Genomic DNA, 25,196 nt, shown 5'->3' on the forward strand with positions numbered 1-25,196 from the left:
GATCATTATTGATCAATGAAACCTCCATCAGCTGATTGGTTCCTGATTGATTGATCCTGATGATGTCATCATCACTGAGTGTTTCCAGGTGAACCCTTCTGATTGGATGAAATTTGCAGGTGACTTCACTAACACTTTATTTACAGTCAGAGGTAAGACCATGGTTCATCATAGGACATGAGAACACGCCAACAGAACCAGTCCGTGTTCATCAACACGTATGACAAATTAATAACACGTTAATTCGGAATAAAACCAGAGTTACAGCAGCACCAATCAACACTACAGGGGCCCTGGAGGCCCTGGGGGTTACCTGGTTCAGAGTATTGATCTGAATAATGATCTAACAGCTGATCAGTCAGTTGAGCGTGTCCAATAAAGACTGGAGCTGCAGGGCCGGGGGCCGGGGCCCTGGGGCCCTGGGGCCGGGGCCCGGGGGCCGACACTGCTGGGGCCCCTACTGACCCTGTTGGTCCAAATTCAGCTTGAGGACTGAGGACTATCAGTGAATGAAGGCTTTCTGTGGACAGACTACCTCGGCCCTCAGCTGATCAGTAACAGGAAATAGAGATCAGTGGTTGTCACGGCAACAAAACAAACGCATAAAAAAAAGATAAAAACATGAAACGATGAGTTCAGGATCGATCAGTAAAACAGGAAACATCAATCAATCACAGATCAACTAATTATTAACCAGCTGATGATGATGATGATGATGATGATGAAGATGGTGAGTCGGTCCGTCTAGGTCACCTTGAGTCCACAGCGTGGGGGGGGGGGCAGCAGATGTTGATAGGTCCAGGTTCAGGTTTTATTACTTGATCACTGACTGATTAATAGTTAAAGTTAAACTGTGTTAATGAGTCTGATCGACCTGTTACTAATCAATTATTCAGTGACATCACACCACATCTGCTCTGGTCCAATCAGATGAGACAAAGAGGAGGAGGAGGGCTCTGATTGGTCCATCTGTGTCAGACATTAATGACGACGTCGTCCTCTTCCTCCTGTAACGTGTCCATTGACTCCCCCCTCCTCCTCCCTGCCTCCTCCCCCTCCTCCTCCTCGGGGGCCCCACAGGGGCCGATGATGTACCTGTAGTCTCCTCCAATGGCCAAAGCGGCTCCGGACCCCACCGTCAGCCAGTCCTTCTCCTCATCCTCAGCCCCCCGCTGCCAGGGGACGCACCAGCTCGACCCCGCCTCCGACCCCGACCCCGAAGCACCGACAACCCCGCCTTCCCCGCCAGATTCCTCCCCCTCCAGGTTGACGTAGAGTAAGGGCTCCTTCGGTGGCGGCGCCGGAGACAGGCTGAGCCACAGCGCCTCCAGCTGGACGACCAGGTGCTGGAAACTGGGCCGACATTTAGGAACCGGACTCCAGCAGCTGTGCATGATCTCATATCTGGAAACACAGAAGAAGAAGTTCAGGACCACGACCTCCACCTGGTCCTCCACCTGGACCTCCACCTGGTCCTCCACCTGGACCTCCACCTGGTCCTACACCTGGTCCTACACCTGGACCTGTTGTTGTGTAGTAGTTGTGTAACTCACATGTCCTCTCTACAGTCTCCAGGTCTCTTCAGTCGTTCTCCTTTAATCAGGAACTCGTAGATCTCAGAGTTTTCTACTCCAGGATACGGAGTCTGACCACGAGTCATGATCTCCCACATGGTTACACCAAACGACCACTGAGACACACACACACACACACACACACACACACACACACAGGTAAGAGTGTCAACCTGTTCACCGAGTGCTGTGTTGTTGTGAAGTGTAGTATTGTGTAGTGTTGTGTACCACGTCGCTCTGCGTTGTGTACACGTTGTCTGCCAGACTCTCCAGAGCGATCCATTTCACCGGCAGCTTGGAGACGGATCCTTGTCGGTAATAATCTCCGCTGTAGATCTTCTTAGAGAGACCGAAGTCAGCAACACACACGGACATGTTCTCATCCAGCCTGGACACACACACACACACACACACACACACACACACACACACACACACACACACACACAACAGACACAAACACACACACAGAAACACAACTCGTTAAAGCTACAGCACAGCGCCCCTGAAGGTTGAGAACGTCTCTAATCTTGAAAATCAAGCTGGACCTACAGCTGGACCTGCAGCTGGTTCTAAAGCTGGTTCTAAAGCTGGACCTACAGCTGGTCCTACAGCTGGACCTACAGCTGGACCTACAGCTGGTTCTAAAGCTGGACCTACAGCTGGACCTGCAGCTGGTTCTAAAGCTGGTTCTAAAGCTGGACCTACAGCTGGTCCTACAGCTGGACCTACAGCTGGACCTACAGCTGGTTCTAAAGCTGGTTCTAAAGCTGGACCTACAGCTGGACCTACAGCTGGTCCTACAGCTGGTCCTACAGCTGGACCTACAGCTGGTTCTAAAGCTGGTTCTAAAGCTGGACCTACAGCTGGTTCTAAAGCTGGTCCTACAGCTGGTCCTACAGCTGGACCTAAAGCTGGTTCTAAAGCTGGTCCTACAGCTGGACCTACAGCTGGTTCTAAAGCTGGTCCTACAGCTGGTCCTACAGCTGGACCTACAGCTGGTTCTAAAGCTGGTTCTAAAGCTGGACCTACAGCTGGTCCTCCAGCTGGTCCTACAGCTGGAGGACAACACAAGGTCATATTTAGAAAAGAAAGACAGAGTGAGGACATATTGAGGACAGACATGCAGTTGCGGGCAGCCAGGTCGCGGTGGATGATGTTCTTGCTGCTCAAGTAGTCCATCCCTCTAGAGATGTCCAACATGAACTGGACCATGGTCTGCAGAGACAGGTCCTGAGGGACAGACAGCAGGGGGTCACTGACTGATGAGACACTCAGAGACTGCAGGGACATGTCAAGGGACATGTCAAGGGACATGTTAAGGGACATGTTAAGGGACATGTTGTCCTGCTTACAAAGGGCTGATCTCCCAATCTGGACAGCAGCAGGAAGGTGTGCAGGTCTCCGTGCTTCATGAACGGTAGAACCACCATCGGGACCGGGAGACGCCGACCGGGACGCCGCTGGAGACTGACTCCTATTGGACGAGATGGGCTGTCAATCACAACCCTGTCAGTGTGTCTGTGTGTGTGTTGTTGTGTGTTGTTGTGTGTTGTTGTGTGTTACCGATGAGCTGGATCACGTTGGGATGGTGAAAGTCTTTCATGTTCGCCGCCTCCTTCAGACACTGCTCAATGTCTCCTAAAGCGGTGACGTCCGCTGGAGGACAGACATGAAGACACAGACATCAAGACACAAACAGCATCTCAGCCACTACCACAGAAGAAGAAGAAGCCGACGTCCACTCACATTTCAGGACTTTGACCGCCACCTTGTGGACAGACGAGTCGTCTTTCTTCAGGAACGCTTCTCTGACGGAACCGAACTCACCTGGAGTTAAGTTAACGGACCGAGATTAACGAGAAGATCAATTAACGATGAATTAATTAATCTATAATAATAATAATAATAATAATAATAATAATAATAATAATAATAATAATTTATTAGTTGGTGTGAAAATAAACCCTCGATCTGGTCTGACAGGTTTGTTTCGGCTGAGTTGACACACAACACTGACTCAGCACTGTTCTGTTTGGTACACACACACACACACACACACACCTTAATACACTCACGTAGCTAATGTAGCTATGTAGCTAGCTCAGTGTGAAGCCTTTAAATTGATGTATTCAATGTGACGACCCCCCAGCATCACTAACATCAGCTAATGCTATGCTAACCTAGAGTCTGGCATTCACTGACATGTGACCCTTGTGTTGTTGTGTAGTTGTTGTTGTGTAGTAGCTTTGCGTTACCTTTCCCCAGCATGTGTCCCAGTGTCAGCTGTCTCTCTGGAATCAGGACGTCCTGTAGTTTTTTCTTCAGCTCAGTGTCGATGCAGAGACTGTCCACTAGAGGGAGACAGAGGACAGTAAACACATCATCATCATCATCATCATCATGTCTGAATGTTTTAAACACAGTGTCTCTTCTTCCATCATGGCCATCGTCCTCCAGTACAGACACTGATCCATGTCTCCTGGGAGACGTCCGTCAGATCTAATCTGATCAAACATCTGAAGACTTTGTCTCACTGCGTCCATAGTCTCCTGTCCCCTCCCCCTGTTTCCAGAGACACTCACAGGTGGACTCCTGCAGGTCAGTGTTCCTGTTGAAGGACCGAGCTGCAGTGAAGGACACTGAAGTCTCAGGACGCGGACACTTGAAGACAGACCTGCAGACAGAGAGAGAATGAAAGACAGAGAGACAGACAGAGACAGAGAGAGACAGCCTGTGTCCCTCATCCTGTCCAATCTGAAGACATCGGACCAGCGTTCGTACCCAAACTGCGTCTCTTTTCCTCGGCGCTGGGCAAAGGCGTTCATCATCAGACCGACCACGACGGCCACCAGCACGCCGAGCAGGAGCCCCACCCACATGTGGCCCCGCTGGACCTGGACCTGGACTAAGGGGCCATCAATCATCAGTCAGTCGATCAATGAATCAATCTGTTCTCAGACCAGGCTAAAGTCTTAGCCACCGCTAACCCCATGCTAACTCTGATCTCTGTTTCCATGGCAACACTGATCTTGTGGTCAGACGACAGGCAGGTCTATTTTACCCAGAGTTCATAGTGAGTCATTCTCCAGTTAAACCAGTCTACCTGGGGCCGGTAGCACGAGCACCGGGGGGCTCCAAGGGCCGCAGCCCACGGCGGTGCAGGCCGACACCTGGAAGGAGGCGTTGAAGAATCGACCTCCACCTCCCAGCCGGGCGGAGTTCTCCTTGAACAGCAGCGGCTCCTGGAGGCAATGAAATGAATGACATCGCTTCTACTTCCTGCTTGCTCTTCTTCTGTGGTAGTGGTAGTACCTGGTAATAGCTGAACTCTCACCTGGGCTTCACCTGCCAGACTCCACTGTAGCTTGTAGGCCAGCAGCGTCCCCTGGAGCTCGTCCTCCTGGAGCCCCGCCCAGCTCAGAGACAGCTGCTGCTCAGACAGCTGGAAGGTCAGGTTCCTGGGGGCCACTGAGGGAACTGCAGGTCACAGACAGACTGTTACAGCGCCCCCTGCTGGGTGGGGGTCTACAGCGGCTCACTGAAACTAGCTTTGTTGTTATGACTGACATATCTGCAGCCCCCCCACCCCCCACCCCCCCGCTGGAGGAACCAACATCCATCAGTTCAACTTTATTTGAACCTCGTCAATAACAGATGGTTTTCACAAATGATGAGAGGTTAGAGACGTTACAGCAGCTTCCTGTTTACACTGTTGTGTTGTTGTGTGAATGTGGGTCACTGCAGAGCCTGAATAAACAGGCTGGTCTGAGGCCATGTTCCTACAGGGGGCGCTGCAGACGCTGCTCAGTCTTTTATGTGGATTGAGGCCACAAACAAAAGCTGATTGTACGGAGAGGACTGGAATCTGTTGGACCGGATCCAGCTGGACCAACACACACTAACACACACTAACACCAACACACACCAACACACACTAATACACACCAACACACACTAACACACACACTAACACACTAAGTCTGGAGAATTAAGCAGCTCCTCCTCAGACTCAGAACTCCAACCATGAAACAACAGATAAATTTATCATGACTGTTTAGTTCCAACTCATCTACTAAAGGGTGGGGGTGGGCCGGGGTGGGGGGGTACACCTGGGCAGGTAGGTTAACAACCATATTTACACCCAGGAGGAACCCAGACAGCGTATTCAAACCTACAACCTTCTTGGTGTGTGTGTCAGTGCCAGTCCCACTATCCACTAGCTACTAGCCACTACCTACTAGCCTCTAGCCACTAGCTACTAGCTACTAGCCACTACCTACTAGCCTCTAGCCACTAGCTTCTAGCTACTAGCCACTATCTACTAGCCTCTAGCCACTAGCTTCTAGCCTCTAACCACTAGCTTCTAGCCTCTAGCCACTAGCTTCTAGCCTCTAACCACTAGCTTCTAGCCTCTAGCCACTAGCTTCTAGCCTCTAACCACTAACCACTAGCTACTAGCCTCTAACCACTAGCTTCTAGCCTCTAACCACTAGCTACTAGCTACTAGCCTCTAACCACTAGCTTCTAGCCTCTAGCCACTAGCTACTAGCCTCTAACCACTAACCACTAGCTACTAGCCTCTAACCACTAGCTACTAGCCTCTAACCACTAGCTTCTAGCCTCTAACCACTAACCACTAGCTACTAGCCTCTAACCACTAGCTTCTAGCCTCTAACCACAAGCTACTAGCCTCTAACCACTAGCTACTAGCCTCTAACCACTAGGTACTAGCCTCTAACCACTAGCTACTAGCCTCTACCTACTAGCCATTAGCTACTAGACACTAGCTACTAGCCATTAGCTACTAGCCTCTAGCTACTAGCCATTAGCTACTAGCCACTACCTACTAGCTTCTAGCCTCTAACCACTAGCTACTAGTCACTACCTACTAGCTACTAGCCTCTAGCCATTAGCTACTAGCCACTAGCTACTAGCCTCTAGCCACTAGCTACTAGTCACCAGCTACTAGCCCCTAGCCAACAGCTATTAGCTACTAGCTACATAAACAGCACCAGGAAGTTGTCACATGACCAGACCGCTGAGAGATCAACAATGAAGCAGCAAACATTCAGACTCTAACGCAGAAGGTTCTGTCGGCAGGTTTCAGGTTCTGGAAACAGTCCAGAGTCAAACTGGATCGAACCAGAACTCGGAGCAGAACGCACCGACTCACCTGACTCATGTGTGAGGAAGTAGAACCAGGGGGAGAAAGGCGACGCCCCCACCTCATTTACACAGGAGACCCTGACGCTGTAGTTTGAGTGACTCCTCAGACCGGACAGAACCAGGAGGTGAGGAGGAACCTGGACCTCCTGCTGAGGGAGGTTCCACCTCTGGGCCGATCTCCTGGACACCTGAGGATGAGGAGACTGGTTTATGACCTACCCTGGAGACAGGTGACTGACAGCTGATTTATTTATGTTTGTGCTACCTGGACAACACAGGTGGACAGCTCAGAGTGACCCGTGAACCCTGGTTTCCATGACAACGTGACGTTGTTGTCCACCATCCTGAGGACCTGCAAGTCAACCGGAGCTGCTGGCAGCACTGCAACAGACAGACAGGTTGTTCAACAAGCCCCGCCCCCTCAGCACACCTGTACAGAGGTGTGACCAGTGGACTCACCTTTAATGTGAACGGTTCCGGTTCTGGACACAGAGATTCCTCTGGTGTTCTTGGCTTCACAGTAGAACTTCACACTGCTGTTCACACCTGCAGACACACAACAGACGCCCAGAGGCATTGTGGGTAATGGATGGACAATGTGTCCTAGACTTCTCATGAGACACTTGGACAGTGTGACTCTGACCTGGGACATGGAGGACGGACGGTGACGACCTGGGTTCTCCCTCCTGGACTCCTCCCAGCCACCACAGCACCTCCACAGGCTCCGGGGGCCCGACAGCAGCACAGGTAAGGTTGAAAGGAGCATTGGACAACGAGGCAACGTCCTGGGGCTCCTGGATGAAGTGAGGCACGCCTGGTGGAGGAGGAGGAGGAGGAGGAGGAGGAGGAAGAGGAGGGGGAAGAGGAGGAGGAAGAGGCCCAAGAGGCGGAGGAAGAGAAAGAGGAGGGAGAAGAATGGGGACGAGGAACAGGGGGAGGAGGAAGAAGCAAATCTTAACAGGGGTGCGTTCAGGGTTCTGAGCAGATACTGAGTTAAACTGTGTCTGTGGTGCATTCAGGGTCCTCACCTTCCACTGTGATCCAGGCTCGTTCAGAGGAGAACGTCAGATCGTGGAACTCCACCTCACACCAGTACTGACCAGCGTCCTGCTGCTGGACCGACTTCACACTGGAACCAGAACCAGAACATCAGAACCTGGCCCTAAGGGTCAAAGGATGTGGTTCTGTTCTGATGGAGTTCTAACTGGACCCTGGCAGACTGAGACCAGAGTTATTTCCCTCGAGAGCTGCTGGAGTCAGACCAGAAGAGGAAGCTGGAGGTTCTGATCAGAGTCACTAATATCTCACTAAAACTCTAGGCGTCACAACAACGAGACGATCATTCAGCTCAGTTTCAAGTCACAGTAGTGACAACAGAACACACCAGAACCAGAACCATGAGCAGCGTGAACCATGAGCATTAGGACCTGGTCTGGAACCAGAGGGCGTAGAGGTTTGAGGTGAGATGACGCTGTCCTTGGAGGCAGGTGAAGAGCAAACGTCCTCTATTTACGACTCAACTGTTTCCACATCAAACAGAGCTGAACCAGCAACAACAGCTTCAACCAGACTCCATGATACTTTCACTCAATTTAACACCAGAGCAGCTTCAACCAGGCTCCATGATACTTTCACTCAATTTAACACCAGAGCAGCTTCAACCAGACTCCATTATACTTTCACTCAATTTAACACCAGAGCAGCTTCAACCAGACTCCATGATACTTTCGCTCAATTTAACACCAGAGCAGCTTCAACCAGGCTCCATGATACTTTCGCTCAATTTAACACCAGAGCAGCTTCAACCAGACTCCATGATACTTTCGCTCAATTTAACACCAGAGCAGCTTCAACCAGACTCCATGATACTTTCGCTCAATTTAACACCAGAGCAGCTTCAACCAGGCTCCATGATACTTTCGCTCAATTTAACACCAGAGCAGCTTCAACCAGACTCCATGATACTTTCGCTCAATTTAACACCAGAGCAGCTTCAACCAGGCTCCATGATACTTTCGCTCAATTTAACACCAGAGCAGCTTCAACCAGACTCCATGATACTTTCGCTCAATTTAACACCAGAGCAGCTTCAGTTCATTGACTTTAGATGCAGCTGCTGAAACATCTGCACAACTTTCACTGAGTTCACCTGAAGCTGTTTCAGTAAGGTTCAGACTGACGTGTGCAGTGTGTTCGATGTAAACCTGAACATGGTGATGTTACCGTGACAACAGTGGTCAGATGTTCCTCCTGACACTTTGCGTGTGTTTAATCAGGTGGTGTTTACATGGGTCACAGCTGATTGATTGATGAGTGATGTTCTACTGACTGACCTGTGTGACGTCTCCCAGTGCTGCTCCCCCAGGGTGAGGAACACCTGGTCAGTGCTGTACAGCTTCTCTCCGTCCTTCATCCACATGATGTCGGGTTCCGTCACTCCCTCCACGGCGCAGCCCAGATGCACCTCGTTCCCCTGAGACACCGTTTGATTGGACGGCTGCTTCGTAAACCGCACACCTACAGAAGGGGGAGGAGTCAGAGTCACCTGGTGATCAGAGGTTATTGATCAGTGATTCTCTGCTTTAATGTGACTAATCACACCTGATCAATCAGAAGAGCAAGTGACATCACTTCCCCCCAGTGATGACATCATCCATTTCTCATCAGGTGACAGTGATGTCATCACTGACACCAGCAGGTTGTTTGTTTACAAGCTGATCAATCAGCTGTCAATCAGCTGATTGATCAGCTGATTGACAGCTGAGTTGTGACTCAGATGATTGACAGTTTCACATCATGACTTGGCATCAAACCTGCACTTTGCACTTACACTGTGTTTGTGAGTCTTCACGCCACACTCCATTGTAAAATCCTTCAATTTAAGGTGACGTGTCTGTCAGCTGTGTTCCGGGTCCAGACTTTGGTTCTGTCGGACCGGGAGCTCGGACACCAGCCTCACTGTTGATTCGGCGTCAAACTACTCGTTTAAAGTAAAGTTTGAACAGATCTGATCCTTTAAGTTCAGATAAAGACCCGCAGGGTGAGTTAGAGTTGAGCCGAATTCATCAGAATCAACCTGAGGCTGGTTCCGCTTCCTCGCATCGGCCCGTTCTGCTGTGAATCTGTATCACGAACTAAAAATATACAATCTCTCTTTTCTCTCGTGGACTTCGGCGCTTGACTAGCTCCTCTGCTAACAGCTACAGTCACACTCACCGTCCCCGCAGCTCCCCACCAGAGTCCGGACTAAAAACACCGCGATCCACAGCAGCGCCTCCATCGTCTCACCTCCTCATCTTCTCACGGCCCAAACCTTCAGAACCGGGACTTACATGGACCGGGTCAGCTCGGTTCGGTTCGGTCTGCAACTCCGAGACTGGAGCCTCATATCCCGGAGAGGAGTGGAGTTAGTGGAGGGGGGGGAGGAGGGGGGAGGGGGGGGGGGGGAGGAGGAGGAAGCGGGGGGGGGGGGGGGGGGGGTCCCAGCATAAACAAACAAACAAACATCTGATTCGATAAGTTTATTTTGTTTATTTCAGAAACTTTGTGAACGGCAGTTTAAACACGTTCAGACACGTTCAGACCGGAAACACCTTCAAAATAAAGTTTCACGTTCGTTTTAGTCATGTCGCTGTGATTTTTATTATTTCTATAGAACTTTTTATTTATTATACACTTAATCGTTTTTATTTTAATCCATTCATATTTTAATATATACTTTTTGTTTCTATATTTTACTTACCTACATTTTCATTTTAAAAAGAATAAATAAAATATTATAAATAAGAACATTTATTTTTATATTCAGCTTTATTGTATTACTTTTTTAATTTTATTCCGTCTTTTTTATCATTAATTAACTTTTTAATATATTTATATAATATATATTATATATATATAATATATATAGAATATTTAAATATAAATTATATTTAAACTTTACCAGGTCGCTTAAAACCTGTAAGAGGAAGTGATGTCGTCTGGCTTCACACTCCCAGCTGACTCCATGTGGCTGTCAGGACCCAGAAAACAAGGTGGATTTGAATTATTATATTTTAATGGCTGAAACAATACATTTAAAATCAAATGGATTAAGGAATGTCTTAAAGCACCACATTCCATCTGGTATTTTATCCCAAACAATATCTTTAAAACGTTCGGTGGTTTATATTTTCTTCTTCCATGTAACTATGACGTCACCAAATTGACAATTAAACTCTCCAGATTTTTTTCAACAGGCCATCCTCATTATTATTATGTTACAATCATAACTTTTCCCCACACAAGACTATCATATGGAATAATGGAGATACTACTACTGGGACAAAATCTATTTTCACCCTCTGGGGTGGTGTCTGTGTCATCCTCAAGCTCGGGTCCTCTACCAGAGGCCTGGGAGTTTGAGGGTTCTGCTCAGTATCTTAGCTGTTCCTAGGACTGTTCTCTTCTGGACTGAGGCCTCTGATGTTGTTCCTGGGATCTGTTGGAGCCACTCCCCCAGTCTGGGGGTCACTGCCCCGAGTGCTCCTACTACCACGGGGACCACGCTCGCCTTGACCTTCCACATCTGTTCCAGCTGTTCTTTCAACCCTTGGTACTTCTCAACTTTCTCGTGTTCCCTCTTTCTGATGTTGGCGTCTGCTGGTATCGCCACATCTATCACCACCACCTTCTTCTGCTCTTTGTCTACCACCACTATGTCCGGATGGTTAGCCAGGACCTGTTTGTCAGTCTGGAAGCTGAAGTCCCACAGCACCTTGGCCCTGTTGTTCTCAACCACCCTCTGTGGTGCGGCCCATTGGGATTTGGGTACTTCTATTCCATACTGGGTACAGATGTTCCTGTACACTATTCCAGCCACTTGGTTGTGTCTCTCCATGTACGCTGTCCCGGCTAGCATCTTACACCCTGCTACTATGTGCTGGACTGTCTCAGGGGCATCTTTGCATAGTCTGCACCTTGGATCTGATCTACTCTTGTAGATCTTGGCCTCTATGGCTCTTGTACCTAGGGCCTGTTCTTGTGCTGCCATGATCAGTGCCTCTGTGCTGTCTCTGAGTCCAGCCTTTTCCAGCCATTGGTAGGTCTTCTCAATATCAGCCAGACTTAAACCCCATGGAGCTGGTTTGGGATGAACTGGACAGAAGAGTGAAAGCCAAGCAGGCCCGGAGTGGCTAATCGGGAGGACCGGGACAATTCCCGGTGGGCCGGTCTGACTTTCGTGCTGCGAGGGCCGGTGTTCAGTCATGGCACTGAGTGGGTATCACGTGTATGCTGTTACCGCTGTCGCTGGGCCGTCTCCACCTGCAGCTCTTTTCTTTTTCTTTTTTTGCAGACGCAGCCTGACGTAACACGTCCGTGCACACCGCACAGTCAGTGGTGTTTGAGCCTGGGTCAGGCCCAGAAGTGCAAGGGTGTTTGCAAAATGGAAAATAAAAAGAGCAAGGGTGGCGCAGAAAAAAAGCGAGAATTAAAAAGAGAAAAGCTCTGGAGACAGATGCAGCCAAATGTGCAGCTTTTTCAATAAAACGTGCTCACGGTCTGAAACGACCAATGAAGATGATGAAACGGGTAAGACAAGATGTTGAACAAAATGCAACTTTACCTGCACCGTTCAAGTTAATTAATTATATTAACATATAGCCTGTCTAACCTAACGTTACATCATTTAAATAACAGTATGATGCGACGCCACATAACTGGCCACAAACTTTGTCTTGTGTTGAGATTTATGAGCATTTTTATGATTTAGTGTCAGAGGCAGAGCCAGGAGCCAGTGGTGAGGAAGAAACAGGTGAGCTAGTGTGTGAACAAGCATCAGTTCCAATAAAACCACTTTCTGCCCAAACGATAGTAGTGGCCCGTTATACTTTTTATCATTAGTAATAGTAATCTTAATTGGTTCAGTCAAAACGTGTTTTCCATGTCAAATATGCTAAACCCTTACAGATTATTGTTTTTTATGTGATACAGGTGCAAGTCTAGGTAAACTGGAGGAAGTGTGAAAGGGAGAGCAGAGTCTACGCAGGGACTGATCACAGAGGCAGCAGCTCAGCAGCAGAACCCTGAACCACAAGGTAGGAATGAGACAGATGAAGATGAGTCTGTTGATAGTTTTGACTACTTTGCTCGCCCTCAGTCACAGGATATACATATATTTTTTTCTTATCATCCTCAACAAACCACAACAAATAAATCCACATTGTGAAGCAACCATTACTTCCACTCATTTCAGAGTGTAACGAGACACTGAACTGAATCATGTTCAGTAAAAAACTGGAAAAACTGTGGTGTGTATATATATATATACATGTATACATGTGGTCATGCAGTAAATACCATATATATATATATATATATATATTCGTCCTGATGAAGAGTAGCTGGAAGTACTCGGATACTTTACTACAGGTAAAGTACTTCAATTAGCTTTTCTTAAAGGTTTCAGCTCAGATCCAAACGAATAAAAATATTAGATAAAGACGAATAAAGAAGCTACAGTTAGTGTTTAATGAGGTCAAAGTTCATCACAAACATCAGTCAGAACAGATTCCTCTTCCTGTCTACTCCTTCAAAATAAAACGTTAAATCAGAGGCTGTTCTGATGGAAAACCTGACCGACAGACGACAGGTGCAAACAAACAAACTAAAATCATAAAAGAGGGAAAACAGCTGGAGTGAGCGGACGCTAGCTGTTAGCTTGGCTTTCTTATATGGAGAACTGAAATTAAATGTGAACTCATGCTAACTAGCCTAGCTTAGCAGAGCAGCATTATTTACAGATGATCAGTAAATCAAGACTCTAAGATGCTATATAAATAATAATATTATAGGATTATTAGATTAACGAACTTCAATAAAACATCCAGCTCGTCTGATCTCTGTCCATCACTCAGTGAACAATAACAAGTTTCATAGCGACTCGCTCCAGAGAAACCATGTCTTCTTCTTCTGTGGTGTTAAATCCGTCTCCTCCTGCCTCCACAAGGGGAACTGTGAGGAAGACTGTCCCGCTGCCTCAAGTCTGTTTGCAGAAGAAGAAGCAGCAGCTATGCGGGGATGAAGCAAGGTGGAGGGGCGGAGCCTCAGTCGACTCCACCCCCACGTGGCGCTCTGAGGTGCGAACTCTTGGTCGAAGGTCTTCAGGTGAACTTCTTCTTGGTGGCGGTGAAACGCTCCATGTACTGAGGAGAAACAGATCAGAGATCAACTAGCTGCTAACGCTAACGCTAACGCTTTGCTTAACTCTCCCCAGACCATAATAAGTCCTGTAACCGTGGTAATATGACTGGTTCTAGGGGTGTAACGGTATTTGTATTCGTCCCACGGTGTCACGGTACGGGCGTCACGCTTCGTTGCACGCAGTCACACGGTGAATACGTCTGAGTGAGTAGTTTATTAAATAAAAGAAAAAGTGGAGTCCTCACTTCAGTCCAGGTGGAGGTAATGAGCTAAAAGCTGCAGCTAACGTCATTAGCCTACAGAAGAAGAAAAACAGACGAAGAAGAAAAGTAACGCTGTGGAGCATAGATGTACTAAGAGAAGTGTGGAGCTTCATTTAAATCACCAGTGTGGGAACACTTTGGTTCCTGGTGCAACATGAATGAATGTATGAGAACCCTCCTAATGCATCTGTCTGATGTTTTATTCTAGTTTTACTTTTAGAACAGGAGGTGGTTTTAGTTTTTTCAGTCTGTTCATAATAAATGAAACAAGCTAGTTTTATACATGTCTGAGTTTTTGTTGCTGTTTTCCGTTGTACCGAACCGTGACTCGTGAGTACCGTGACACCCCTACTGGGTTCTGGTTCTGACCTGCTCGTATCCATCCAGATCTCGCAGGTTCTTGACCTCAAACAGGTTTCCCTCCACAGAGAACAGAGACACCTGGGACTGGGTCAGGATGGACTGAGGGATGGACGACAGCTCCAAACAGTTTTCCTCCAGACGCAGAACCTTCAGACGAGGACACCGAGACACCTCCTGCGACACAACCGAGATCTGGACCGGGACCAGAGACCTGATTAATATCCACTCCTCTCACTCACCTGGTTTTGAGTGCAGTTCTGAAGTACCTGGTTCTGGTTAAGGTTGATCTCAATGGCCTGCAGCACAGACACCTCAGCTGGGACGTTCCGGATCTGGTTCCTGGACAGGTCCAGCAGGTCCAGGTGCCTCAGGGTTCCCAGTCCAGAGGGGAACTCTGAGATCTGGTTCCCGGCCAGACTGAGGGTCCGCAGGGCCTTGAGCTGGCCCAGGGTGGAGGGTAGCTGCTGGATCCGGTTCCCGTTGAGACTCAGGGTCTCCAGCTTCTTCAGCTTCCCGATCTCACTGGGCAGACCGGCTGAGGACAGGACCGGGACACGGGTCAGTCTGGAGGTTGTGATGGGTTCAGATTACAGGTGCAGAGGTTCAGACTCACTGAGGCGGTTGGAGTTCAACGTCAGACTCTTCAGCTGCAGGAAGTTCCCCACGCCGCCAGGAAGAGTCTCGATCCGGTTCCCCGACAGATCCACCGTCCTCAGGTTGGAGGTCAGTCTTTGCAGCTCCTCAGGGAACTGAGACAGAGACACGGAGACATGGGGACAGAGGGACACGTCAGAAGCTCATCTGCTCAGAGATGATTCAATATTTTAAATGTCAAACAGCATCTCAAACATCCTGATGTTTTCCTTCATTGGATCAATTATTTACGTGGGATTAATAAACATGTCTTATCTTATCTTATTTTATTTGTTACGTTAATCAGATTAGTTAAAATGACCAGGTCGTGTCTTCTTCTTCTGTGGTGTCTCAGTTCAGACGTTGAGTCAGAACGTGTTCAGACAGAGACAGGAATTCAAACCGGTCATTAGATCAGTGAGTTGACACGAAGCTGGATCAGTTTCACCTGGAGACGTCATGTGATCGAGAGACGACCCGTCTGAGAGTGACTCTGAGTTACTGACTTCATCTCTGCTCCTCCTCCTCTACGTGTCAGAGTTTTATTCCTCCACACTTTCAGATTAATAATAAATGATGTGATTTAAATCAGATCCATCTTCACTGATGTGATGAACACGTGTCTGGACAGATGTTTGTTTGTCAGCGTGAGATGACGACATGTGATGTGTTGGATTTTATTTGTTTTTATTCATTTATGAACATAAATGCCTCCGCTGTGGGTGAATAAAGGATTACCTGATCTTGTCTGAGACCAGTTTACATCTCCTGCTCCCAGACTCACCTGATACCTGATGTTTTATTCACCAACTAATCAATGAATCCAGTGACTAACATGTAAAATCCATTATCACTTCTATCGGTGGATCAATCGATCAGTGATCAGCTCCTCTCACCTCCTGCAGACCTTTTCCCGTCAGCTGGAACACTCCCGTCTTCTGGGAGGTTTCCAGGTGAGACTTCAACGCGCTGTTCCCCATGTCCACCCACAGCCAGGTACGAGCTCACCTGATAGGCTCAGTTCATGTCCAGACAGGTGGAGCTGGATCAGCTGACGGCTCCTCCTCCTCCTCCTCCTCCCCTTCCTCAGAGGGAGTTAAGGGATCAGCTGGTCAACCCCTGCAGGACAGTCAGAGATAACAGACTGTTTTAACTGGAGGTTAAAGTCTGAGACATAAACCTTCAGTTAAATCAACCTGCTGCCTCTGGTTCTATCTTTTGATCTAAAACCAGAGGAAATAGTATGTCTGGTTATTATAACTTCATATTCTATCAGTAAACACAGTGTTGTGATCACGTGACCTCAGATATTCAGAAAGAACAACACGAAACGAGATATTTGATATTTAACTGAATCTTTTCATGAATTAATTATCTTCAGAGAACATCTGTTTAAATATCAATGATTAACATAATCAGCCAATGTTCAGTCACACACATCATTAGCAGCATTAGCTTCATTAGCGATCCTCCGTTAGCACTGGGGCGATAGCATGCTAACCGCATGCTAACACTAGCTCAGCTAAATAGCTCGTTTTTTACTTACGTCAGAGCGGACACGAAGCGGCGTTTTTTGATCTAATTTTTTAAAATGTCGTCTGATAAAAAGAGTGAATTTAGGCGAAAGACACAGAAGTTAGTTGAGAGAGTAGCCGCCCTGGTTCCCTGCACAGTGAACGGCTCTCTGAGCTCAGCCAATCACAGCAGCGGACTGCAACACGTCACTTCTCCGCACATGCGCACTCTCCAACACAGACCGTTGAAGCTGCCGAATACGTTCGTAGAAGAAGAGAAACCAAACAAACGGGCGGGTTCCGTTTTGTTTCCACACGAGACTCTTCCGATAAAACGGTAAGAAAATAAAACAAACACCGAACCAGAAGGAACCAGAACGAACCAGAACAGAACCAGAACGAACCAGAACGAACAGAACAGAACCACTGTGTGCGATGGACCGCGTTAAGGCGGGAAGTTTAAGCGTCGACGCTGAATCTCGTTCAACGATCAGTCGCTTTCAGGTTTCATTGCTCCGAGTCGAGAGCAGAGAGTTCGGCAGAGTTCGGGTTGTTTCGGAGAGGTTCGGTTCTTCATGAGGATCAGTGTTCTCTGCTATTAGAAACATTAGTTTAATAATAATCCACATGTGTATCCGTCAGAACCGGAACATGTTGAGGTTTAGTTTTATTGTGTTATTGATCAGCTGATCTTCAGTTCCAGATGAATCAGTGGGACTCCTCCTCCTCCTCCTCCTCCTCCTCCTCCTCATCATCATCGGTGTCTCCAGCTGCTGTTGTTCTGTCCAGATGTGTCTCAGTAGGAGCTGTGTCCCAGGTCAGAGGTCACTGACTGTAAACATCTGTCTGAACAGTCTGGTCTGTGTCCAGTAACGTCCACATCTGTTCACCTGTCCTCAGGAGGATGCTGCCGCAGCCTTTTCTGACTCAAGCCCCGCCCTCTCCCCTCACCTGCAGCAGGCTGAAGAGCAAATCAGAATGCAGCGACAGCTCGGCCAGGTATGCTGCAGTCTGATGTCACTTCCTGTTTATGAGCCCACTGACTTAGGATAGGCACATGGGATGAATTAAGGATCATGTGTGTATACGTGTCATGTGTCTATTTAATTCCTGATTAGACGTAAACGTGACGCGTTTTATTTCCTGTTGGTGTAGCTGCAGCTTCAGATGGAGCTGCTGAAGGTGGAGAAGAAGAGCGCCGACGTATCCCACAGCTTCCACCTGAGTGAGTTTGTTGTTGTTGTTGTTGTTTTTCCTTTGTCATCATTGTTGCGTGGTGATTGTTGACCTCTGCCTGACCCGACCTCAGCTGGGAGGCTCCAGATGCTGCAGATGTTGGGGGAGCACCTGCAGGAGCTGCTGAGGAACCAGAAGAGCGTGAGGCAGAGACTGACGAGGCCTCTGGACCAGACCAGCCTGCCGGTCCAGGCTCACCTGCACAGGTAGCAGCCGTCTCCATGGAAACCCTGACCCCGTGTGGACATGGTCTGAGTGTGTGGTGTGTGGTTTCAGGGTGGTGGTGGAGTCGCTGCAGCTGATGATGGACTTCATCCAGAGTCTGGAGGAGAAGCTGAGCTCCGCCCACGACAACGCCTCCACCGCTGAACAGCTGATTCTGCTGGTCGGTCACATGACCTCACTGGACGCGGTCTGATGGTAAAATACAGTAACGTCTCTCTGATGGTTCCTCCTGTTCGTCTCTGTCTCTCTCTCTGTCAGAACACCTCCCTCGCCCAGCTGCTGGACCAATCAGCAGAGATGGAGGTTTTGTCCAATCAGCTCCTTCAGAAGACAGTGGACAGCAGCCGGGTGACCTCTGACCCCACAGGTCCATCATCCTCCTCTTCCTGCAGGACTGAAGCTGACATCGTGTAGCTTTAGTTCTCGACCTTTGACCTCTGACTGAGAGACTTTCAAAATAAGAGTCTGTAACTGAGTGTGTGTGAACTGTTCCGTGCTGGAGGTTCAGTTATTGATCAGCTGAGAGAGAAGAAGAAATTATGATGAAAAATAAACAAGATTAAAATGAAACTGGAGACGACTTGATGATCAACTAGAGGAAAACCAGAGACGTTGCTGTTTCAGAACCAGGATCCGGATCATCCTCAGCTCTGGGATCAGGTCATCAGTCCACAAACGTTACTCATCTGAGTCTGATCCAGTCAGGACCAGGCTGATCATCAGTCAGCTCAATCAAAGGTTTTATATTACTGAACAGGAAGTGGTGTCTGTTTTATAAAATAAATAAATGTACAGAAACAACGTGATATCAACGTCCTGTTAGTTCGTTTATTTAGTTGTTGAATGATCCGGTCTGAGCTCATCAATGTGTTGTCAGTTAGAGACTCTATTATTGTGGCCCCACACACACACACACACACACACACACACACACACACACACACACACACACACACACACGTTTGTTCAGTTATCATCCCCTAACAATAACCTGATCGTAACCTTTAAACCAAACCTCTAAAGGAGTGAGGACCGGCCTCAACGGCCTCAACGGTGCTAAACTCAAACTGGTCCTCAGAAAGATAGCTGAACCAGTGCACACACACACACACACACAGCCACGAGGTGACAGTGTGTCCCTGCTGCAGCTGATCCGCGGCGATAAAAACCGTAGAAGAAGAAGAAGCAGCAGCCGTAGAAGAAGAGCGCGTGTTTCCGGTGGAGTGTTATTGATGACGTTCCTCTGGCGGAGTTTCGTCGCTGATCAAACTCATTGAACTTCGGTAAGACTCGGTCCTTTCTCTCCGGTTCCGTTGCGTCAAACTGTACTATTCCCGCCGCTCTCTGTGACGTCACGGTGTCGGTTTGACCCACTGACAGGTTCCGTAGAACACGGCGAGCTAACGGTTAGCACTCGGCTAACAGAGTTAACGGCTAATCCCTATTCAGTGTGAACGGTAGCAGCTAGCCGTTAGCCGTTAGCCGTTAGCACCGATGGACGCTGTAAACAGCTGACATGTTGTTGAGTCAGTCGGTGTCGGTGTTGATGACGAACTGATAGATTTTTCTAAAAGTAAACAGATGTTAACGTGGAACCTTTAACGCTGAATGTGTTTATTCATCATCAGTTAACGTTTCGACTCATTGATCAGAACCTGAAGGTTCCTGTTGTAGGGTTCCTGTTGTAGGGTTCCTTACTGGTTGTTGATCGGTCACTGATGGTTTGTGTCTCTACAGGAAGTGTGTGTCCTCTTCATCAGTCAGCTGAGTCTCTGAGCAGCTCAGCCTGGGGGGGTTCCCTCCACATCAGTAAGTGGAACATGTTGGAGATGCTGCTGCTCCGTTCTCCTTTCTCCTGGTTTTATAATGGTGCTACATTTATACAGTGACTCCTTCAAAGAACCCGGTGAGCTGATGACACCGCAGGTATAAAGAGATCTAAACTCTACCCTTAAACAGCCCGTCCACTCAAAGATAAGAACTGGAAGGGGACCCAGTTAAAGACGAGGTGTTGTTTTTTGGATTCAGCATTTTTAAAACTCAAGTAGATGGAACTCATGTACGTGTCCAACCTCTCGTTCCAACAGCAACGTGTGACATGAGAGATTTATCAGTCAAAGGTCGAAGACTTTGATCCATCCTTTGATTTATTAAAAGATAAATGTGACTTTATTCAACTTCAGTCTCACTGATGGAACCAAACATCTGATGTAACTCCAGACGTGATTTCCAATCAGCAAACATCTTCATCATCTTCATCATCTTCATCACACTGTTTAGACTTTAGTTTAAATCTGTAACATTTATTTTATGATTCTATTTATTTTAAATTCTTCTGGATGTTGAACAAACCTTTAAAGTGTTGGTTGGGTTCAGATCAACGGACAGAAAATGTTTGGTCCTACTTGGAAAATAAATGTTAAGAGAAAAAAAGACGCCATTTTGGATCCAAACACGTCTCCATCACTGCAGAGAGTTTATTGATCTTCACTGATTCTCTGTCACAGACTGATTCAGGTCAACAGGAAGTTTTAATCCGACCGTCATCATGGTGCTCGCCGACCTGGGGAGGAAGATCACCTCCGCTCTGAGGTCCCTCAGCAATGCCACCATCATCAATGAAGAGGTAACCAATCAGAGTCTGGACCCGGAGTCTCTGTTGTTGTGTAGACCAGAGTACAGATCAGGTCTCTGCGTCTCTGTGTTCAGGTGTTGAACGCCATGCTGAAGGAGGTGTGTGCTGCTCTGCTGGAGGCCGACGTCAACATCAAACTGGTCAAACAGCTGAGAGAGAACGTCAAGTGAGTCTGATCAGGATCCTGGTCTGGGTCCAGGTCCGGGTCTGGGTCCAGTCCAGTCCAGTCCATGAACTCTGTGCTCTGTGTCCCTGCAGGTCGGCCATCGACCTGGAGGAGATGGCGTCGGGTCTGAACAAGAGGAGGATGATCCAACACGCCGTCTTCAAGGAGCTGGTCAAGGTGGGATGACCAGGGTTCTGATTGGATCCTGTGACCCGGTTCATGTAAGCTGTGTGTGTTGACATGTACAACGTGTTCCAGCTCGTGGACCCTGGAGTGAAGGCCTGGACCCCCACCAAAGGAAAGAACAACGTCATCATGTTTGTTGGCCTGCAGGGCAGCGGCAAGACCACCACCTGCTCCAAGGTGACAGGACATACCTGAGACTGAGCCCCGCCCCTCTGTAATAGCCCCGCCCCTTCTCATTCTGCTTTGTTTCGTGCAGCTGGCGTATTATTACCAGAAGAAAGGCTGGAAGACGTGTTTGATCTGTGCTGACACCTTCAGAGCAGGTGAGCTTCACTTCCTGTTTCACTTCCTGGTTTCACTTCCTGGTTTCACTTCCTGGTATCACTTCCTGTTTCACTTCCTGTTTGACCTGATGTCTAATAACCGTCATGTCTTCTCTGTCAGGTGCTTTTGATCAGCTCAAACAAAACGCCACCAAAGCCAGGATCCCGTTCTACGGCAGGTGAGTCCCTCCGGGGCTGACGGGGGGGGGGGGGGGGGGGGCTCTACTGTGTGATGCGTTCAGGGACCCTCCTGACCATTAGCTTTGTGTGTTGTGTTCAGTTACACAGAGATGGATCCCGTTGTCATCGCCGCTGAGGGCGTGGAGAAGTTTAAAGGTGAGAATTTTGAGATCATCATCGTGGACACGAGTGGACGACACAAACAGGAGGACTCTCTGTTCGAGGAGATGCTGCAGGTCTCCAACGCCGTGGTGAGTAGCGGAGGGTGTCAGGTGACCCAGCAGAACGTTCAGGTGGGCTCTGACTGTCTGACTTTGTTTCCGTAGCAACCAGACAACATTGTGTACGTGATGGACGCCTCCATCGGCCAGGCCTGCGAGTCTCAGGCTAAAGCCTTCAAGGACAAAGTGGACGTAGCTTCGGTCATTGTCACCAAACTGGACGGACACGCCAAAGGAGGCGGAGCTCTGAGCGCGTAAGACCATGGTCCTCTGCTCTGATGATGATGTCACTGAACCCACAGAGGCATCCAATCACGTTCTTCTTCTCCTGTTTCCTGTCAGCGTGGCGGCCACCAGGAGCCCCATCATCTTCATCGGGACGGGAGAACACATCGACGACTTTGAGCCGTTCAAGACGCAGCCGTTCATCAGCAAACTGCTGGGTGACGACAACGCACACACACAATAATATACACAATAATACACACACAATAATACACACACAATAATACACACACAATAATACACACAATAATATACACAATAATACACACACAATAATACACACAATAATACACACACAATAATATACACAATAATACACACACAATAATACACACACAATAATACACACCACACACAGAACACACAGACAATAACACACACACAATAATATACACAATAATACACACACAATAATACACACACAATAATACACACACAATAATACACAACGCACACACAATAATACACACACAATAATATACACACAATAATACACACAATAATACACAATAATAATACACACACAGTAATACACACAATAATATACACAATAATACACACACAATAATACACACACAATAATACACACACAATAATACACACCACACACAGAACACACGACAATAACACACACACAATAATACACACGCAATAATATACACAATAATACACACGCAATAATATACACAATAATACACACACAATAATATACACAATAATACACACACAATAATACACACCACACACAGAACACACGACAATAACACACACACAATAATACACACACACAATAATACACACACAATAATACACACACAATAATATACACCACACACAGAACACACGACAATAATACACACATAATAATACACACACAATAATACACACAATAATACACACACAATAACACACACACAATAATACACACCACACACAGAACACACGACAATAACACACACACAATAATACACACACAATAATACACACACAATAATATACACAATAATACACACACAATAACACACACACAATAATACACACCACACACAGAACACACAACAATAACACACACACAATAATACACACACAATAATACACACACAATAATACACACACAATAATATACACAATAATACACACACAATAATATACACAATAATACACACACAATAATACACACACAATAATACACACACAATAATACACACCACACACAGAACACACGACAATAATACACACACAATAATACACACGCACACACCACACGACAATAACACACACACAATAACACACACACAATAATATACACACACAATAATACACACACACAATAATACACACACACAATAATACACACACACAATAATACACACACACAATAATAAACACAATAACACACACACAATAATAACACAATAATACACAAACAAAACAGAATAACACAATAACAACACACACTCCTCCTCCTCCTCCTTCCTCTTCCTCCTCTTCCTCTTCTTCCTCCTCTTCCTCTTCCTCTTCTTCCTCCTCCTCCTCCTCCTCCTCTTCCTCTCTCAGGGATGGGTGACATCGAAGGATTGATCGACAGAGTGAACGAGTTGAAGTTGGATGACAACGAGGAGCTGATCGACAAACTGAAACACGGTGAGAAACACACACCTGCACTACACAAAGTGCATTGTGGGTAAGGAGACTGACCTGTGACCTCTGACCTGTGACCTTTAGGTCAGTTCACCCTCAGAGACATGTACGAGCAGTTCCAGAACATCATGAAGATGGGACCGTTCGGACAAATCATGGTGAGACTCTCCTGCGACATCACATCAGTCCTCGAACGCCTCACATGGTCCCAGTCTTGATGTTAGTGTGTGTGTGTGTGTGTTGTGATGCGTTCAGGGGATGATTCCAGGCTTTGGGACAGACTTCATGAGCAAAGGAAACGAACAGGAGTCGATGGCCAGGCTGAAGAAGCTGATGACCATCATGGACAGCATGAACGACCAGGGTAACACACACTAACAACACACACTACACAACAACACACGTGTAAGCGGGTTGGAACCGGTCCCTGAGTTCTGGTGTCGTCTCCAGAGCTGGACAGTAAAGATGGAGCCAAGCTGTTCAGTAAACAGCCCAACAGGATCCAGAGAGTGGCCCGAGGCTCCGGGGTCGCCACCAGAGACGTTCAGGAGCTCCTCACACAGTACACCAAGTTTGCTCAGATGGTCAAGAAGATGGGAGGCATCAAGGGCCTGTTCAAGGGTGAGGACGGGGGGAGGACGGGGGGAGGACGGGGGGAGGGACGGGGGCGGGGGAGGGACGGGAGGAGCTGAGGGTTTGAACCTGTCTGTGTCCTCAGGAGGAGACATGTCCAAGAACGTGAACCCGTCTCAGATGGCCAAACTCAACCAGCAGATGGCCAAGATGATGGACCCCAGAGTCCTGCACCACATGGGTAAGACTTCCTGGTTCACCTGAGTTCACCTGAGTTCACCGCCAGCAGGTGAGTTCAAACTGATGTGTGTGTGTGTGTGTTTGCAGGCGGCATGGCGGGTCTCCAGTCCATGATGCGTCAGTTCCAGCAGGGCGCCGCCGGCAACATGAAAGGCATGATGGGATTCAACAACATGTGACCTCCCTCCAATCAGCTGCCTTAAAACTACATGTACATTTGAAGCTCCGCCTCCAGACAGGTGGATGGGGTGGGGCTTGGAGTGACCTGTCCTCTGGTTTCTGCTCATAGAGAAGAAGAAATAAAAGATTTAAAGGAGCAGTCCAGCATTTTAGATTCATCAGTTAGAGACTGCTGCTTTAAAAGAGGAGGAGGCGGAGTCTGTTTCTGGCCTTGTTAATTTAACTGTAGAACATGTTAATGTGTGAAATTTAAACGGAGCAGAGTTGGTCCTGATTGGACGAGCTAATGCCACATGACGACATGATGATGATGATGATGATGATGATGATGATGATGAAGATGACAACAGGAGTCAGTGATGTTATTTTTGTCATTTAATAAACGTTTCTATTGCACCATTTTAAAC

General features: G+C 47.6%; 4 protein-coding genes across 8 annotated transcripts; 2 read left to right on the top strand and 2 right to left on the bottom strand.

Moving 5' to 3' along the window:
• Window positions 1–6: 6 nt before the first annotated feature.
• Window positions 7–10,135, bottom strand: tyro3 (TYRO3 protein tyrosine kinase). The gene is made up of 19 exons (XM_084568363.1): window positions 9,960–10,135; window positions 9,077–9,260; window positions 7,772–7,872; window positions 7,387–7,557; window positions 7,203–7,289; window positions 7,009–7,124; window positions 6,751–6,931; window positions 4,912–5,054; window positions 4,681–4,819; window positions 4,359–4,482; window positions 4,160–4,251; window positions 3,833–3,928; window positions 3,324–3,404; window positions 3,141–3,233; window positions 2,930–3,051; window positions 2,698–2,807; window positions 1,803–1,962; window positions 1,554–1,690; window positions 7–1,404 (listed from the first exon to the last, which is right to left on the bottom strand). The coding sequence occupies exons 1-19, from the start codon at window positions 10,021–10,023 to the stop codon at window positions 975–977; spliced, it is 2,631 nt and encodes an 876-aa protein (XP_084424489.1). The 5' UTR covers window positions 10,024–10,135; the 3' UTR covers window positions 7–974.
• A 3,099-nt stretch (window positions 10,136–13,234) lies between these two features.
• On the bottom strand, window positions 13,235–16,867 carry lrrc57 (leucine rich repeat containing 57). 2 transcript variants are annotated; one of them, XM_084569733.1, is made up of 6 exons: window positions 16,731–16,867; window positions 16,081–16,303; window positions 15,165–15,300; window positions 14,818–15,086; window positions 14,558–14,743; window positions 13,235–13,927 (listed from the first exon to the last, which is right to left on the bottom strand). In XM_084569733.1, the coding sequence occupies exons 2-6, from the start codon at window positions 16,162–16,164 to the stop codon at window positions 13,886–13,888; spliced, it is 717 nt and encodes a 238-aa protein (XP_084425859.1). In that variant the 5' UTR covers window positions 16,165–16,303; window positions 16,731–16,867; the 3' UTR covers window positions 13,235–13,885. The 2 variants fall into 2 exon arrangements, with proteins under 2 accessions (XP_084425859.1, XP_084425860.1); XM_084569734.1 differs by having other exon boundaries at window positions 16,081–16,407; window positions 16,731–16,812.
• Window positions 16,868–16,961: 94 nt separating this feature from the next.
• haus2 (HAUS augmin like complex subunit 2) lies at window positions 16,962–18,967 on the top strand. 2 transcript variants are annotated; one of them, XM_084569765.1, is made up of 7 exons: window positions 16,962–17,035; window positions 17,396–17,515; window positions 17,599–17,697; window positions 17,854–17,923; window positions 18,008–18,140; window positions 18,211–18,319; window positions 18,418–18,967. In XM_084569765.1, exons 2-7 carry the CDS (start codon window positions 17,402–17,404, stop codon window positions 18,571–18,573), a joined length of 681 nt encoding a protein of 226 aa, XP_084425891.1. In that variant the 5' UTR covers window positions 16,962–17,035; window positions 17,396–17,401; the 3' UTR covers window positions 18,574–18,967. The 2 variants fall into 2 exon arrangements, with proteins under 2 accessions (XP_084425891.1, XP_084425892.1); XM_084569766.1 differs by having other exon boundaries at window positions 17,007–17,035; window positions 17,402–17,515.
• A 373-nt stretch (window positions 18,968–19,340) lies between these two features.
• srp54 (signal recognition particle 54) lies at window positions 19,341–25,189 on the top strand. 3 transcript variants are annotated; one of them, XM_084568983.1, is made up of 17 exons: window positions 19,341–19,442; window positions 19,897–19,968; window positions 20,667–20,785; window positions 20,869–20,960; window positions 21,053–21,137; window positions 21,219–21,323; window positions 21,403–21,469; window positions 21,591–21,648; window positions 21,750–21,900; window positions 21,976–22,124; window positions 22,213–22,313; window positions 23,713–23,799; window positions 23,881–23,954; window positions 24,052–24,160; window positions 24,247–24,417; window positions 24,515–24,610; window positions 24,697–25,189. In XM_084568983.1, the coding sequence occupies exons 3-17, from the start codon at window positions 20,708–20,710 to the stop codon at window positions 24,786–24,788; spliced, it is 1,515 nt and encodes a 504-aa protein (XP_084425109.1). In that variant the 5' UTR covers window positions 19,341–19,442; window positions 19,897–19,968; window positions 20,667–20,707; the 3' UTR covers window positions 24,789–25,189. The 3 variants fall into 3 exon arrangements, with proteins under 3 accessions (XP_084425109.1, XP_084425111.1, XP_084425110.1); XM_084568985.1 differs by lacking the exon at window positions 19,897–19,968 and having other exon boundaries at window positions 19,424–19,442; XM_084568984.1 differs by lacking the exons at window positions 19,341–19,442; window positions 19,897–19,968 and adding an exon at window positions 19,971–20,065.
• Window positions 25,190–25,196: the final 7 nt, after the last annotated feature.

The sequence above is a fragment of the Chelon labrosus genome, assembly GCF_963514085.1.
Source record: "Chelon labrosus genome assembly, chromosome: 20".
In the NCBI taxonomy this organism is placed as follows: domain Eukaryota; kingdom Metazoa; phylum Chordata; class Actinopteri; order Mugiliformes; family Mugilidae; genus Chelon; species Chelon labrosus.